The following is a 16,100-nucleotide window of genomic DNA, read 5'->3' as shown; positions in this document are numbered from 1 at the left end:
CGGCAGAGGGGTGGAGAAGCAAATGGGCGCTTCTCCTGTGTGCCCTGGCCGGGAATCGAACCTGGGTCCTCCGCACGCTAGGCCGACGCTCTACCGCTGAGCCAACCAGCCAGGGCCAAAGGATTTTATTAAAAGGAGATTTATTAATATGCTGACCGCATATGTCTGCCTTGGGGCATATCTGACTCAAATTGTGCAGCCCCAAATGTAGCTCAGAGGCTGGTTATATACCATTTGACCACACATAGGTTGGGGAGAGCATGACAGCATGACACAATTATTAATAAGTTTATAGGGCATTTAAAAAAACAGTAAACTTTCAAGGTAACACAATAGTGATGTCATTTATCATATTAAAATACATTCATAAACCTTTTAGTGTCTATCTCTCCTCCTTTGCCTAGAGGTACACGTTAATCTCAGGATTCCAGGAAAGAGGGAGAGCTAAAATCAGTGTAGGGTGGTATGTAAATTTTGTCTCTTATTGAAAGGGAAAGGAAGTTCTTCAGATCAGTGGTCCCCAACCTTTGTTGGGCCACGGACGGGTTTAATGTCAGAAAATATTTTCACGGACCCGCCTTTAGGGTGGGACAGATAAATGTATCATGTGACTGAGACAAGCGTCAAGAGTGAGTCTTAGACAGATGTAACAGAGGGAATCTGGTCATTTTTTAAAAATAAAACATCGTTCAGACTTAAATATAAATAAAACAGAAATAATGTAAGTTATTTATTCTTTCTCTGCTGACCGGTACCAAATGGCCCACGGACTGGTACTGGTCCGCAGCCCGGGGTTGGGGACCACTGCTTCAGATAACCTTAATCCTTTCAGAGAACTAAACCCAAATGACCCAGTTGTCCTTGTAAGTCAGGAGACTTTCATATTGTTCTCCCTCCATTTTCCAAAAAAAGGACAGGACAGAAAGCCTGACTTTTCCTTTTAAAATGACGTTGCCAATAATAAGTTTTATAGTTCTCTGGCACCTTTCCACAAAACCAAAAACAGGAGGCTAGTGTGTTCCAAAAGGAAAGCTTGTTTTAAAAACGCCTGGGTGCAGGCGGGCTGAGACCAGCAATGGGCGTCAGCCACAAGGGAGGGGTGGGACAGGGGTTATATGGATTTGTCACAGGGCCTTGGGCAAAGGCAGTTGCAAGATAACTTCTTCTGTTTGTGATTGGGAGTGGCACCATAGTTCCTCAAAACTGCACCCTAATCTGATGGTCCCTTATCAGCAACCAGCTAGAAGGGAGGACTGAGCTCCATTACTGAGTAGTCAAGTCCTTCTTCCTCCTTCAGGCCTGCATTGTTCTTAAGAAAGATGGTGGCTTGGATGTGAGGGCGATCTGGCTGCGACATCTGTCACCCCATTGATTGCCAGGGTTGATTCGGCTGATCTGGCTGGCTGGGCGGGTGTCCCCTTCCTCCCTCACCGCTCCATGTGCGTCCCTCCCGAAGCTGCGCTCTCGGTCGAGGAGGATGACCTTCCCCGCTAGAGGAGAGGACCGTTCTTCAGTCAAGGGTATACGAGTAGCTGCGCTCCCCTGCTAGAACCTCCAAACAAGTCTCAAGAAAGATGGTGGCTGAGTAGCTATTTTATCTTTCAGTTAAAATATCATCCTGAAAAGTGCAGAAGTTGCTGGTTTGATCTCTGGTCAGGGCACATACAGGAGCAGATTGATGTTCCAGTCTCTAACATTTTCTTATTCTCCTGTTAAACCAATAAAAAATTTTAAAATGAAACTTAATATAAAAATGTATATTGTGATGGGGATCTAAGTTTTACACTAAATCGATACTAGTCTAAGAAAAATGCACGAGGTAAATTGGCGAGTAGGGAGATTTGGAGATTTAAAAAGAATACTATAAGAGTAATGTCTGCTTATTAAAAATTCGAACAAAAAATAGGGAAAGTTGCAAATACAGCTTGCTTTACTCTCACCTATCACCATTTTCTAGAGGTAACACTTCTTCTATATCCCTCAAGGTAAGTTTTAAATTTTGTATTTCTACTTTTATATCTTTAATTTCTTTTTTAAATTTGTGAAATCATGCTAATTCAAATGTTCACTAATTTTTTCACTTGAAGATACAGCTGAACATTATTTCATATCTATATCTATGACTAACTCACATTTATCAGATGAGAGCAAGGGGAAATTGTTTAACAGAGTAACAGGCCTAGAACAGGTAGAACCACATTAAAATTCACATCACCAACACATTGATGAGCATGAATAATAATGAAAACATTTATATTCTGATACTGATAAAATAGCAAAATTATTTGGAGTGTCCTGTTAAGATTTGTCTAGGTGAATACAAGCTTTTAGTAGGTAGAGCTGCCATGTTAGCTCCTCTAGGAAATGTTTCTGCCACACATCACCAAGTTCCTGCGTCATTATGACATATTGGCATGCCAGATGCCAGGCTGCAGACACTTCCGATGGTTGCCGTGTCTCCATTAGTGGGGCTGATGGTTTAGGGTGAAGGAGGAAATGGGAAGGTGGGTTTTCAACTGGCGAAGCCATTTTTCATTGGTAACGAAGCAGTGTGCATATCTGCCTCACCTCAAGACAGCTCAGAAAAGTACTCTTGTCCTCACTTGACAAAGGAAGAACCTGAAGCACAGAGAATAAGAAACATTCCCAAGAAAATGTGACTAATTAGGCAAGGTCAGAAATGAGTCCAGTCCCAATTTCAAATTCTGTGTTATTAAATAATCCTAATATAAATGCTGAGCTTCTAAGAGAAAAAAGGATACATCTCCTTAAATGATGTCTGATAACTTGCTAGAAAGTCTACTGATGATATGCTTTAAAGTTTTTGAGACATATTTTGCTAATATGCTGTTACAAATATAAAAACTTTATAAATACTTGGAAAGATAAAAATATTTTTACCAATACATTTTTCATATTAATAGTATCAGTCTGTAAGTTTATGCAAATCATATGATTACTCACAGTCAACCAGTATGTATTTATTAACTTATGGACGTTTTATACTTCAGGGAACCGAGAGTTGAACCACTTAACATGAATCAGGGGAATGAGAGAGTGTCCCCCAGGAGTTCCTCCTCTTAGGTTTCTCAGATCAACCACGGCCGAAGCTTCCACTCTTCATGGTGTTTCTAGTTTCCTAAATCTTGACCATCTTTGGCCATCTGTCAATAATTCTCGTGTCATATCTGGATCCCAAACTCCGTACTCCCATGTATTTCTTTCTTACCAATCTTTCACTCCTGGACCTCTGCTATGCCCCAAGCACAGGTCCACAAATGCTGGTGAACACAGATAGCACCAGGAAGTTAATTAGTTGCGGCGGTGGTGTGGCCCAGTTTTTCAGATTCCTTACCTCGGGTTCCACCAAATGTCTTCTCCTGGCCGTCCTGTCCTTAGACAGGTTTGTAGCGATTTGTTGGACTCTCCATTACTCAGTTATCATGCACCAAAGGCTCTGCCACCAGTTGGCAGCTGCGTCCTGGATTAGTGGCTTCAGCAACACAGTACGGCAATCCACCTGGACCCTCCAGATGCCACTCTGTGGCCACCGGGAAGTGGATCTCTTCTTCTGTGATGTCCCTGCTCTGCTAAGGTTGTCATGTATAGACACAAAAGCAAATGAGGCTGTACTATTCTTTACCAGTGCGCTATTTCTTCTGACACTCGTGGCACTCATTCTTATATCATATGCTTTTATTGTCCAAACAGTGTTGAGAGTACGGTCAGCGGAAGGTCGGCGAAAGGCATTTGGAACGTGTGGCTCCTATCTGATTGTGGTGTCATTTTTTTTATGGCAGTGCTCTCTATATGTATCTCCAGCCACCTTCCCCTGCTTCCAAGGACCGGGGAAAGATGGTGTCTCTTTTCTATGGAGTCATCACACCCATGCTGAACCCCCTCATATACACTCTGAGGAACAAAGATGTAAAAGAAGCATTTAAGAGGTTGATTGCCAGGGTCTTTTCAATCAAGAAATAGAAATAGCTAAATGATAGGCATTGTTAAAAACTTGTAGTTTGCGTGTTTTAATAATTTAATTTTCTCCAAGTTGCTTTACTATCATGATTAGAATATTAATGTGATCTTCTTCAAATAAAATGTTGTTGACAGAAAACATTTATTTTCTACTGCATGCATATATTCATCGCCTAAGTCCTGAGATCTTGTCTATTATGATCTCCTAAAAAAGTGTAACCTTAAAATACTTATATAGCATGACCAGGTGGTTGCACAGTGCATAGAGCATTGACCTGGGATGCTGAGGACCCAGGTTTGAAACCCCGAGGTCACCGGCTTGAGTGTGGCCTCACTGACATGAACCCATGGCCACCGGCTTGATGCCCAAGGTTGCTGGCTTGAGCAAGGGGTCACTGGCTCAGCTGGAGCTCTTGGGTTAAGGCAAGTATGAGAAAACAATCAATGCACAACTAAGGTGCAAGAACTATGAGTTGATGCCTCTTTCTCTCTGTCCCTGTCTGTCTGTCTCTATAAAAAAAAATCTATCTATCTATCTATCTATCCATCTATCTATCTATCTATCTATCTAGACCACTGGTATACTTGGAGAAGAGTCTTAGATGTCTGTGAGACTAAAAAATTTAGGGGACAAAACACATTTATACACATGCACTCACCTACACAGACATACACAGAGCACAATACTTTTTTCACTCGCAGATCTAACAGAAGTCCATGAAACCATCCATAGTTCCTCCTTTTAATTATACGTATAAGATTAATAACCCTAGCTTAAAATTTTTAACACTTTCCACAGCAACATAGAACTAAAGTTCACAAAGTTTTTATTGCACAGTTTTACCTAGATCATCCGTTTTCATGTTTCTATACTTTCCATTTCTACATTGGTGTCCTATTCTAATCCATCTACCAGATAAAATTGTAGCCACATTTTAGATCTAAATACTCTTGAAAACTTTTTCACGACTCCACTACTGTCTCCATTATCTCCTTCTCATCACGACAGCACTTATTGCCCGAACCATACAAATAACACATCACATAATGATATCTGTTGCTTGTTTAATACACTCTTCTTGTGCCAGAAGAAAAGCTTTATTATGCCAGGTTAGTTCCCTTGAGTTATCACAGGCTGATTTGTACTTCTTCCCTGTGGTCTTCAGAGCTCAGCAAAGTGCTGAGGAAAATATTTACCCACTGTCAGTAGGTTATTTGGTTGGTTTTTGTGACTTGTTGCACTGTAATCATTTTAACTGCTTTTCCACTATCCTTTATTTTTTTCTTCTACTAAATGTGTCATAAAAACAGAATATATAATAACTAAGAAATACAATTAACATGCTTCTCCTCAGCACCTAAAAGAAGTAAAGATATTTTACTGAGTTCTTACATTTTATGTTTATCAATTACAATTATAATTAAAAGGGAAAACAAAAGCCAAACAGTAAGAATGTGCAGAAATCTGAGAAGACATTCCCAATGAAAATGTATTTCTAGTTTGAAGTCCAGACTTCCAGAGATACGTTTTGATGGAATCTCAGTCATTGTCAATGACCTTTAAAGAATTATGAGAAGTAAAAGTGAAGCCAAAATAGTTGAAAATAGTATTTTACATTTTAAAAAAAGGGCCACGAATTGATTAACTACACTATCTAATGATAAGTCTTAAAGTGATTTGTAACAAAAATGTACAAATATCTTACCATCAATTACTTTGTGATTATTTTAAAAGTATATTACATATAATGCCTGACCAGGCCATGGCGTAGTGAATAGAGTGTCGGACTGGGATGCAGAGGACCCATGTTTGAAATCTGAGGTTGCCGGCTTGAGCCCACACAGGCTCAATAGCTTGAACATGAGGTTGCTAGCTTGAGCTTGAAATCACAGACATGACCCCAAGGTCTTTGGCTTGAGCAAGGGGTCACTTGGTCTGCTGTAGCTCCCTGATCAAGAAACATATAAGAAAGCAATCAATGAACAACTAAGGTGCCACAATGAAGAATTGATGCTTCTCATCTCTCTCTTATCCTGTCTGTCTCTATCTGTCCCTCTCTCTGTCTCTGTCACAAAAAAGTATATTACATATAAAAATAAATATATATTTATTATTTAAATACATATATATTTAGTATTTGAATACTATTTAAAACTTCCAAGTAGAATTTTAAAAAAGATTTTATTTACTGATTTGAGAGAGAAGAGAGAGGAGAAAGGGAGTGGGGAGGAGCAGGAAGCATCAACTCATAGTTATTTGTTCCATAAAGGTTAGAATTCCTACTAGTGGGTAAAAACAAAGCAGATCTTAGTGTGACATAAGAAAGGACTCACCAAAAAATTGACATTATACCCTGATGAAATAGTTGAGCATTTCCAGCAAATGGGAAAATTGAAATCTCTATAAAAAGAGATTTAATTGCCCTGGTTGGTTGGCTCAGCGGTAGAGCGTCGGCCTAGCGTGCGGAGGACCAGGGTTCGATTCCCGGCCAGGGCACACAGGAGAAGCGCCCATTTGCTTCTCCACCCCTCTGCAGCGCTTTCCTCTCTGTCTCTCTCTTCCCCTCCTGCAGCCAAGGCTCCATTGGAGCAAAGATGGCCCGGGCGCTGGGGATGGCTCTGTGGCCTCTGCCTCAGGCGCTGGAGTGGCTCTGGTCGCCAACATGGCGACGCCCAGGATGGGCAGAGCGTCGCCCCTGCTGGGCGTGCCGGGTGGATCCCGGTTGGGCGCATGCAGGAGTCTGTCTGACTGTCTCTCCCTGTTTCCAGCTTCAGAAAAAAAAAAAAAAAAAAAGAGAGATTTAATTAAGTAATCTGTCTAATCCCTTTCCTAATTAAATTCTGTGTTAGGAATTTCCTATCGTTAAATCACATTTGTCACAACCATTTCTGTTAATGACCAAAGGAACAGACACAGACAGAGAATATGATAGCTGTCGTCAAGGCTTTGGAAAAAAAGCCAAGTAGAAGTTGAGTTGAATCTTGTAGTTTCTCAGAAAAGAGCTGGGCAGAAGCTACTCTGATTCAACTATGAGAGGTCAACACTGGAAAAAAAAAAATAGCTTAAATGGGTAACTCTTTCTGTGGAGATAGAATTTTTAAATATTGGAGTGGAGTAAAGTTAGACCACATGACTTATAAGATCCCTTCTAATCCAGAAAGTCTCACCTTCTACGTGGCTGTTTTCCGTGTCTGCTGTCTGAAACGTTTTACAACTAGGTGGAAGTTATGTCCACATGCTCACATAGAACCCCACATTTACATGTACAATAAAAAATGGCTTCTATCACCAAAATATCAGTTATCTCTGTGTGATAGACTTTCATTTTCATTACACATCTTTGCATTTTCCACAATTTCTACAGTCAATATACCCTTAAAACAAGTTGCTCGCTTGAGATGTAGCTTCAGACAGACTCGCACCTCAGTTCCAGCCCTGAGTCTTACTAGCTGTGTGATGCATGGAAACTATCCAATCTCTCTGACCTCTATTTCTTCATCTGTAGTTAGTATCTTTCTCATGGTGATGCTCTGGGAAGTGGCCAATGGTGATAACACTGCTATTTTTAAGGAAATGTCTTTGAATTATCTGATATACCATGTCATTGATAGCAAAACATTTTTTGAAAATTCTTTACATAGATATATGTTTCAAAATACAGGGGAAGGCAAAAGTTGGTTTAGAGTTGCATTGTGACATTCTTTTGAGTTAATAAAGCTCTTGTAATAATCATAAACTTCATTTTTCCCTCACATCAACTGTAAACCTACTTTTGCTCATCCCTGTAAGTAAACATGAAGAATTTTAGTATAAAACAACTATATTTTAAAAAACTTGAAACCCAAGAACCATGCAATGATAGAAACAACATTTCAAATACTGGCTGATAAACATCATTGTAAAAAGTGAAAATTAGATTTTTATGTTCTTCCAGGCCTGTGGCTCAGATGAAAACCCACTGTACTAAACCTTAGACCACACAGTATAATCAAATAAATTTTCACTAAGTAGGTAAAAATCCAAAGAAATACTCTGAACTGAATAGTATATCCTTCTAATTGGAATAATCTGATATAAAAATCTTAAATCTATTTTCTATCCAGAGACATTCACAAAAACATCTATTTGACAAATTCTTACTAAGTGCTAAGCAGGCCATTTTGCAAATCTGCTGCTAAAAGTTGAAAGGCTTGCTCACCCAAGGTTGGAACAGTGTTAGTCATCTTTGTCTTACCCCAGTCCATGGACCAGGAGACCACAGAGAAAGCTTCACGTGAATCTGCCCATAACCACATCTGGGACCCGCAGCTTCTCCAGCGCCTCTGTCTCATATGAAGTTCCCTAACTCTTTCTTCCTTTCATGGCTTCTTCCTCCCAGTCTTTCTTCTACACTTTCCTGAATCTAAGCTAAACAACTCCTCTTCTGACAGAAGCAAACTTCATGAAATTGTCCACGGCCTTACCCCCTCCCCCCCCCTCCCACCAACCCACTTACCCGCATCCACCTGCTGAAGAGGACCCTGCCTTACTGGATTAGCTTCTTCTCCATCTCTGACTTCCTAGGATGATTCAGCTATTGCTGAAACAGAAAACAGAATAAGAATAGAACATACATGAGGATTTGTAGGAGAAAAGAATGGAAAGTCCTGCACTTTCTTGGGCGCCACCTGTGGAACTGAGACGTGCTGTGTTGAGATCATGGTGTGGAGAACGTCAGAAGTAAGCTTGATAGGCATCTTAATAAACAAAACTGCCTGGCTTGCCCATCCTTTTATATTCTCTGCCCCAGCAAATGGAATTTCCTCCCTCTCAGTGGCCCCTGTTGGGACCTTGAAAGTCAATCTTTCCTGTTCGTCTGAGCAGAGGCGGACTTAACGGCGGGGGCATCGGGCTCGCGCCCTGGGCCCTGACTTCTGAAGCGCCCTGCAAAACCCCAACTTCACACTTTTTTTCTAATGACACCAAGTTTGGTTTCATATGTGCAATTTTAACGTGAATAGTACATAATTTTTTTATTTATTTAAAAACATGGCTAACGTGTGTTTTTATTTTCCCTGTCTCTCTCTCTCTCTCTCTCTCTTTTTAAAGGGACCCAGTATTTTCTTCCGCACCTCGGGCCTCAACCGACCTTAACCCGCCTCTGCGTCTGAGCCCTCATTAATGAGTAGAATAAAACCTAAGAGGGGTTCAATTTTAGTTCGTACGAGAGCCGTGAATGTGCTTTTTTGGAAAATTACCCTTCATGGCAACCTCTGCGCTGAACCATGGCAGCCCAAGCGGCAGGCAAACCCACATAATTACTAACCCCCACCCTCTCCCAAACAGCCGAAGTTTGAGATTGTGTGGAGAATTATTGTTTTAAATGTTCCCTTTAACTGAACCTCTAAAACTGAAAATAGCTATACATGGTCCTCTCAAACTCTAAACTTACATTCTTGTTTATACTATGGTAGTAGGTAGAGTTGGACATATTTCAGCCTATGGATTAATTCTCTGGTATCAGAGAGGGTACATATGACATTTCTCAATGAGAAGCTTCCCGGTTTATGATTTATGATTATTTTGTCTCAAAAAGTTCTCTAGGCTGAGAGTATTTTCCCGATAGTTGACCAAGATTTAGTTAGGTACAGAGACACCCCTGTACGGAGACAAGGCACGCGCGCGCGCACACACACACACACACACACACACACACACACACACCCCCAGAACCGCTACACCCCTGTACGGAGACAAGGCACGCGCGCGCGCGCGCACACACACACACACACACACACACACACACACACCCCCCAGAACCGCTGGCCAGGAGGAGCCCGGCCTCCCAAACTGGAAAGGGGCGTGGCCTGTAGCCAGGGGCGGGGCCCTTACACTGGGCCAGAGAGTGAGGCCCCTCTGAACCTGCGGTAAAGGGGGTAAAGGTAGATATCCCTGAAGAGAAAGGAAGTGTTACATTGTTCCACTCCATAAAAAGAAGAAGAACAACAAAAATCTAAACAGTTTTTCGGAGAAACAGTAGTTCGACAAACTAACAGAAGAAAAGACATTCCCGAAGCCATGTTCCACATCTGGGCATTGGTGGTTCAGTGGTAGAATTCTCGCCTGCCACGCGGGAGGCCCGGGTTCGATTCCCGGCCAATGCATCGGGAAGTCTTCATTTATTTACTTATTTATTTTATCTTTAAAAACAACAATCCTTCCAATCTTGTTGAAATGCTCCAATTCAGAGGTCGAGTACTTTCCACACTCGAATTTTGTCCTTCTTACACATGCTGACTACAGGACCGCAGTCGTTTCTGCTAGGCAAGAGGAAAGTGGCGACGAGGTCTTTTCTAATAGAAACATTGAGTTTTTTTGCATTCAAAATATTTAAATTCTAGAATGTATTCCGAAATTGTTGTTCTGTTTGAAGTATAAGTAAAATCAACGAATGACCTTTGAAAAAATAAACATCGTTTGACATACGAAAACGACGTTTAAAGGGGAAATGTAGTAATGGAATACGTGAAAATCGCCTCTTCCCTCGCCGCTAGCAGAGTGGCGCAGCGGAAGCGTGCTGGGCCCATAACCCAGAGGTCGATGGATCGAAACCATCCTCTGCTAGTTATTTTTTCCCCCGCCACCCCAAAAGTAGAAGCATTTACAACGTACTCTTTACACAAGTGTGTGTGTGCGTGTGCCTTGTCCCCGTACAGGGGTGTCTCTGTACCTAACTAAATCTTGGTCAACTATCGGGGAAATACTCTCAGCCTAGGGAACTTTTTGAGACAAAATAATCATAAATCATAAGCCGGGAAGCTTCTCATTGAGAAATGTCATATGTACCCTCTCTGAGACCAGAGAATTAAGCCATAGGCTGAAATATGTCCAACTCTACCTACTACCATAGTGTAAACAAGAATGTAAGTTTAGAGTTTGAGAGGACCATATATAGCTATTTTCAGTTTTAGAGGTTCAGTTAAAGGGAACATTTAAAACAATAATTCTCCACACAATCTCAAACTTCTGCTGTCTTCCTACTTAGCACTTCTTATCATTGGTAGTATATAGTTTATCTTATTGATTTATTTAGTATTTTCTCCCATGTAAGATGCAAATTCATGTGGGAGAAGAGAGATTTTTGTCTGTTTTTGTGCTGTTGGTCGCTGTAGCATCTAGAGCACAGGCTGGCACACTTTAGTCACTGATGGTTTGGTATGTTAAAAGCCACAATTTCTAATACACCAACACCAGTGTTCAATATTAGGTTTTTTTTCTTTTACCTTTAAAAAAACACAGAATACAAAAATGACAACACAGAATGGTCTACTATTTAACATCAGGACGAATGACTACAAATCTTTTATATTAAAAAAAACCCCCACATAAAACATAAAATTATTCTTCAACTGCATCCCCGATGCTAATATTCCCTTTGTCAGGGCAACTCTGATGAATTTGATGTGTATGTCTCCTATTTGTTTTTTTAATTTTAATAATTACATTTTTTTTCAAGGAGCTCATATTAGGCTTTCATTCAAATATCACAGTGCTTATTTTAAAAAGCATTTTCTTTATGAATATCCACACAAAAAAAGCTTTCCTTTATAGTACTGTTGATAGTACATCTATTTCTGTGTGCTAGACTATGTCCAAACACACAAGCCTAGCCAATGTCTGGAACGGGCAGCTGAAGAGCTATATTTGAATTTCAGTTAGTTCCAAAATGAAGGCAACATCTTTATCCACCTGGCAATAGAGGTTTCAGAAATCCTGACATTAAAGTTATTTTATTGATTGCATTTCATTTTTTCTACATGAGATTCTTGTCATAGTAAAAAAACCCCACAATACTCAGTTTAGGTGCTAGGAGAGGTCCTGCTTCCTTTCACTCTTACCTGCATATATGTCCCTTGCAAACACAATTTCCATTTGAGATAGATTTTACAAACTGTTCCAAGTGATAAGCTTTCTAATCTCACAGGTCACCAGAGGCACATATGATTAACCTAAAAGAAAAAAAAAAATTGCTCTGTCCAATGCTGTATATGCTCTTTGCCAGTTAGTCACTTGTAGCTATCTGGGTTAATGGTATCAGAGTGCTTGTGTTCAAGTGACATTTATTTTACTTAATAATGGCCTTAAATCACAAAAATAGTGATGCTGACAATTCAGATATGCCGGAGAAGCCATAAAGTACTTCCTTTAAACAAAAATGTTCTAGATTTAATAAGGAAAGAAAAAAATTTTTTCCCTCAATTTGCTAAGATCTACATACAGTAAAAATAAATTTTCTGTCTGTGAAATTGTGAAGGAAAAAGAAATTTGTGCTACTTTGCTGTTGAACCTCAAGCTGCAACAGTGTGTGATGGGTACTTAGTTAAGAAGGCATAAATTTGCAAGTGGAAGGCATGAACAGAAAATGATTGACCACCTTATCTTGCATAAGAAAGCATTAAACCAACAGGAAGACTTCAGTAAGGGAGCCCTTGAAATAAGTGACCTCATTCACAGAAATGTTATTGTAGTATATTATTATAATTGTTCTATTTCACTATTATTATTGTTAATCTCTAACTGTGCTTAATTTATAAATTAAACTTTATTATATGTGTGTATAAGGAAAAAATGGTACATATAGGTTTCAGTACCATCCATGGTTTCAGGCATCTACTAGAGGTTTTGGAAAATATCCCTTGGAACATAAGGGGGACTTAGGTACTGCTTTTTCTAAGATTGAAACAAAGCTTTGCTATATGTTACATTATTAGCAATAGACTCAAGTGACCCATGAGAAAGAGATTTATTTTTATACACATTGTTTCTGAGGGAAGGGGCTTTGGGGGGGGGGGTCACTTTTGGTCAAGGAGCAAAGATTGGGAAGATAAGACAATGCAGTGAATCATACAGAGCCCAGTGGCAGTAGCCGCCAGGATTCCTCAAAGAACTGATCTTCAGTTACAGTCCAATTTATACCTTTGAATGTTGGCTATAGAGATTTCCAAACTTTGAAATTTCTCCAAGAGGGGGGCCTAGAAAACTTGTGTGGGGCAATATCCCTCTGACAGTGAGCCTGGGTGTATACGGATGAAACTGGGTGGACGAAAAGAGGACTGTTCCCTTCCCCAACCTTTTCACACTCCTTAGCTGGAACCATTGCATTTTATCAACTATGTCCGATGGTGGGCAAGAGTGTAATGGCCACCATAGCCAGAAGGTATCTTCAGAAAAAAGCAGGTAACTACATAGAGAGCAACAGAGTTTATTATAGGTAATTTACTTACAGGAAGATCGGGCTAGGGTGGACAGGTGGCCCAGCAACTTTGCACAAAATATTCTTTTGTCTGTACCTTGGTACAGTACCTTTTTAAACAGTGTAACTCAGGTACTAATGACAAGACAAAGGGACAAAAAAATGTAGTAGCGCCAGGGCAATACTCCTGGTGATCTTGTGATAAATTATCATCGATGCTGTCACCAGTTTATTTATCTCGGTTTCCATGCCATTCTGGCTATTGTAAAAAAATATATATTTATGGTTGTTTTAAGGAGCACAGAACCATCAACTAGAAAGTTTTATTACGCTTGCTAAGGACAGTGAAGTAGGTCAAGGTCACAGAATGAAACTTAACGATGAAATTCTGGACAGAGGAGTTGGTTTTGTTCACACTTACATCTATACAGAGGGGATGAGAGTGGCGGAGGATGTTATCGCTTGGAAATGTAAGGAGAATTCGGGCAACACTGGAAGATGCTGGGGAAGGAGGTTGATGGTCTCCCCCTGGAGACTTGCACCCACTCCCAGATTCCTGGCTACCCAGCACTCAGCTCACTTTCTATTTCTTAAGTCCGCTTTTCTTATTAAATACACGGGACATGCCATAGTATTTCTAATTATGAACTCTCATATCCCAGCTTAGCACAACCCCTGCCTAGCAAGTCCAGGCATCCCTTCCTCTCACTTATCCTGATACACAAGAACGCAGCTGTCCAAGTTGCTGGGTTCCTCATTCAGTCTTTTATGCTTAGAGAACCTCCAAACCCTCATGTTCAGCTCTTGCTCTGGCTGCAGAACCATGTAATTCCCTCACTTAACACGGGCCTCAAAAGCACACCGGATAAGTCAATCTGTCAAATTGAAGCCCACGGTGGGCTTTTCAAATAATGCCGCCACTCACATTATTAGAAAAACGAGCCAGCTATTTCTGTGAAAGTGAGGATGGCTTTAAAGAGCGTTTGATTTTAGGTAAATACCAAATTTATATTGTTACTTTAAGATCTCCCCCAAGACCCTTCTCCACCTCACCTCGCACACACGAACACACAAAACTGAAAGACAAAGTACACTAGAGCTCCTTCTAGGCAGGTAGGTGGCTCTGAAAAGAGCCTTTGGGTTAGAAGACAAGCTGCTTACTAGCGAGTCTATTTGGAGCTGGTGTACTTGGTGACGGCCTTGGTGCCCTCGGACACGGCGTGCTTGGCCAGCTCCCCGGGCAGCAGCAGGCGCACGGCCGTCTGGATCTCCCGGGACGTGATGGTCGAGCGCTTGTTGTAATGCGCCAGGCGCGACGCTTCGCCGGCGATGCGCTCGAAGATGTCGTTGACGAACGAGTTCATGATGCCCATGGCCTTGGACGAGATGCCGGTGTCGGGGTGCACCTGCTTCAGCACCTTGTACACGTACACGGAGTAGCTCTCCTTGCGGCTGCGCTTGCGCTTCTTGCCGTCCTTCTTCTGCACCTTGGTCACCGCCTTCTTGGAGCCCTTCTTCGGGGCGGGCGCGGACTTGGCGGGCTCGGGCATGGTCGGGAAGAAACACCGAACAATATGAGACCACAGGAGAAATGAGCGTGACACTGCAAATGTCTTCTCGGTTCACAGCCTCTTATATGAAGCGGCGAGTAAAATCGTGTGTCACTGGTGGCGACTTCAGGAAACGTCACAGAAATGTTGCCCAATCAAAAGAAGGGTATTTCAGAACCAGGATCCCATTGGTTTAAGTGAGAGGTCTGTAACTTTCCGCCAATGGCACAGCTTCACTTTCGCGCCCAAGAAGGACTATAAAGAGGGCGACTCTCGGTGACACGATTCCGAGGGTGGGCGGAGTGCAGGAGCTTATTCATTATGTCTGGACGCGGAAAGCAGGGCGGCAAGGCGCGAGCCAAGGCCAAGACGCGGTCCTCGCGGGCTGGGTTGCAGTTCCCCGTGGGCCGCGTGCACCGCCTGCTCCGCAAAGGCAATTACGCCGAGCGGGTCGGGGCCGGCGCGCCCGTGTACCTGGCGGCGGTGCTGGAGTATCTGACGGCCGAGATCCTGGAGCTGGCCGGCAACGCGGCCCGCGACAACAAGAAGACTCGCATCATCCCGCGCCACTTGCAGCTGGCCATCCGCAACGACGAGGAGCTCAACAAGCTGCTGGGCAAAGTGACCATCGCGCAGGGCGGCGTCCTGCCCAACATCCAGGCCGTGCTGCTGCCCAAGAAGACCGAGAGCCACCACAAAGCCAAGGGGAAATGAAGGGGTCTCAGAATCTTCCTTAGTCTTAAACCAAAGGCTCTTTTCAGAGCCACCCAACTTTTCACTGAAAGGGCTTGCGTTTTCCATATTGTATCGGCTATTTGAAAGTGATTTAGATTTTTCTCAAATCTACCAGTAGATGTCAGTGTGCGAACACTCCTAGAAACGAGAAAGTAACTCCAAAGAAAACAAAAGTGAGCATCAGCCTAGTAAAAAGGGTGGAGGTTCTTTTCACCAGTTGTAATTAAGGTGAAGGTTCTTTTTATCAGATGTAATTAAGGCCGTCAGGGTTAACGCATGAGGAAAAGAACAATGTTCGGTCAATGGTGAATATTTTAATGCAAGTTAATGGCCGCAGGGCAACAAAGTCTCCCTTCAGTCTGTTAAAAGTTGTTTTGCATATTAATAGGAAACATCACCAGCAACTCGCCCATCTCCTAGTCTGCTAGGTCCTAGTAAGTAGGAAAACACTACATTACTCGTGGTCAGGTCCTTATTTAGAGCTTCGTAGGAGGGTCCAACCTGACGTTAAAGAGGCAAGTTATCTTTTTCTACCATTTTATGGAATGTGAGGATTTGTTTTCTTAATCCCATTTCACACAAAGTTTGAAACAGTTCTTTCATG

General features: G+C 41.8%; 3 protein-coding genes, 1 long non-coding RNA gene and 2 other non-coding genes across 7 annotated transcripts; 4 read left to right on the top strand and 2 right to left on the bottom strand.

The window, feature by feature from the left end:
* Positions 1-2,380: 2,380 nt before the first annotated feature.
* LOC136383560 (uncharacterized) lies at positions 2,381-8,776 on the bottom strand. Its single transcript, XR_010747425.1, has 3 exons — positions 8,647-8,776; positions 8,475-8,558; positions 2,381-2,619 (listed from the first exon to the last, which is right to left on the bottom strand). It is a non-coding gene; the product is annotated as an uncharacterized lncRNA (long non-coding RNA).
* Positions 3,054-3,981, top strand: OR2B2 (olfactory receptor family 2 subfamily B member 2; the record flags this gene model as incomplete). Its single annotated transcript, XM_066353553.1, is given in 2 exon segments — positions 3,054-3,785; positions 3,787-3,981. Coding segments are annotated over 2 exon segments (927 nt in total), but the record flags the coding sequence as incomplete, so codon positions are not given.
* Positions 8,777-10,051: 1,275 nt separating the features above from the next.
* TRNAG-GCC (transfer RNA glycine (anticodon GCC)) lies at positions 10,052-10,122 on the top strand. The gene has a single exon. It is a non-coding gene; the product is annotated as a tRNA-Gly (tRNA).
* Positions 10,123-10,510: 388 nt separating this feature from the next.
* Positions 10,511-10,582, top strand: TRNAM-CAU (transfer RNA methionine (anticodon CAU)). The gene has a single exon. It is a non-coding gene; the product is annotated as a tRNA-Met (tRNA).
* A 1,306-nt stretch (positions 10,583-11,888) lies between these two features.
* LOC136383556 (histone H2B type 2-F) lies at positions 11,889-14,821 on the bottom strand. Of its 2 annotated transcripts, none has more exons than XM_066353552.1 (2): positions 14,373-14,821; positions 11,889-11,967 (listed from the first exon to the last, which is right to left on the bottom strand). In XM_066353552.1, exon 1 carries the CDS (start codon positions 14,759-14,761, stop codon positions 14,381-14,383), a length of 381 nt encoding a protein of 126 aa, XP_066209649.1. In that variant the 5' UTR covers positions 14,762-14,821; the 3' UTR covers positions 11,889-11,967; positions 14,373-14,380. The 2 variants fall into 2 exon arrangements, with proteins under 2 accessions (XP_066209649.1, XP_066209648.1); XM_066353551.1 differs by lacking the exon at positions 11,889-11,967 and adding an exon at positions 13,205-13,470.
* Positions 14,822-15,082: 261 nt separating this feature from the next.
* On the top strand, positions 15,083-15,475 carry LOC136383551 (histone H2A type 1). The gene has a single exon (XM_066353543.1). The coding sequence runs from the start codon at positions 15,083-15,085 to the stop codon at positions 15,473-15,475; it is 393 nt and encodes a 130-aa protein (XP_066209640.1).
* The last annotated feature ends 625 nt before the right edge of the window (positions 15,476-16,100 follow it).

Source organism: Saccopteryx leptura, chromosome 11 (assembly GCF_036850995.1).
Source record: "Saccopteryx leptura isolate mSacLep1 chromosome 11, mSacLep1_pri_phased_curated, whole genome shotgun sequence".
In the NCBI taxonomy this organism is placed as follows: Eukaryota; Metazoa; Chordata; class Mammalia; order Chiroptera; family Emballonuridae; genus Saccopteryx; species Saccopteryx leptura.
Note: the sequence above shows the minus strand (reverse complement) of the source record. Positions and strands in the feature narration are given on the sequence as shown.

What these genes read in the sequence shown, in the direction of transcription:
- LOC136383556 (XM_066353552.1), bottom strand. Translation starts at nt 14,761, where the DNA reads ATGCCCGAGCCCGCCAAGTCCGCGCCCGCCCCGAAGAAGGGCTCCAAG.
- LOC136383551 (XM_066353543.1), top strand. Translation starts at nt 15,083, where the DNA reads ATGTCTGGACGCGGAAAGCAGGGCGGCAAGGCGCGAGCCAAGGCCAAG.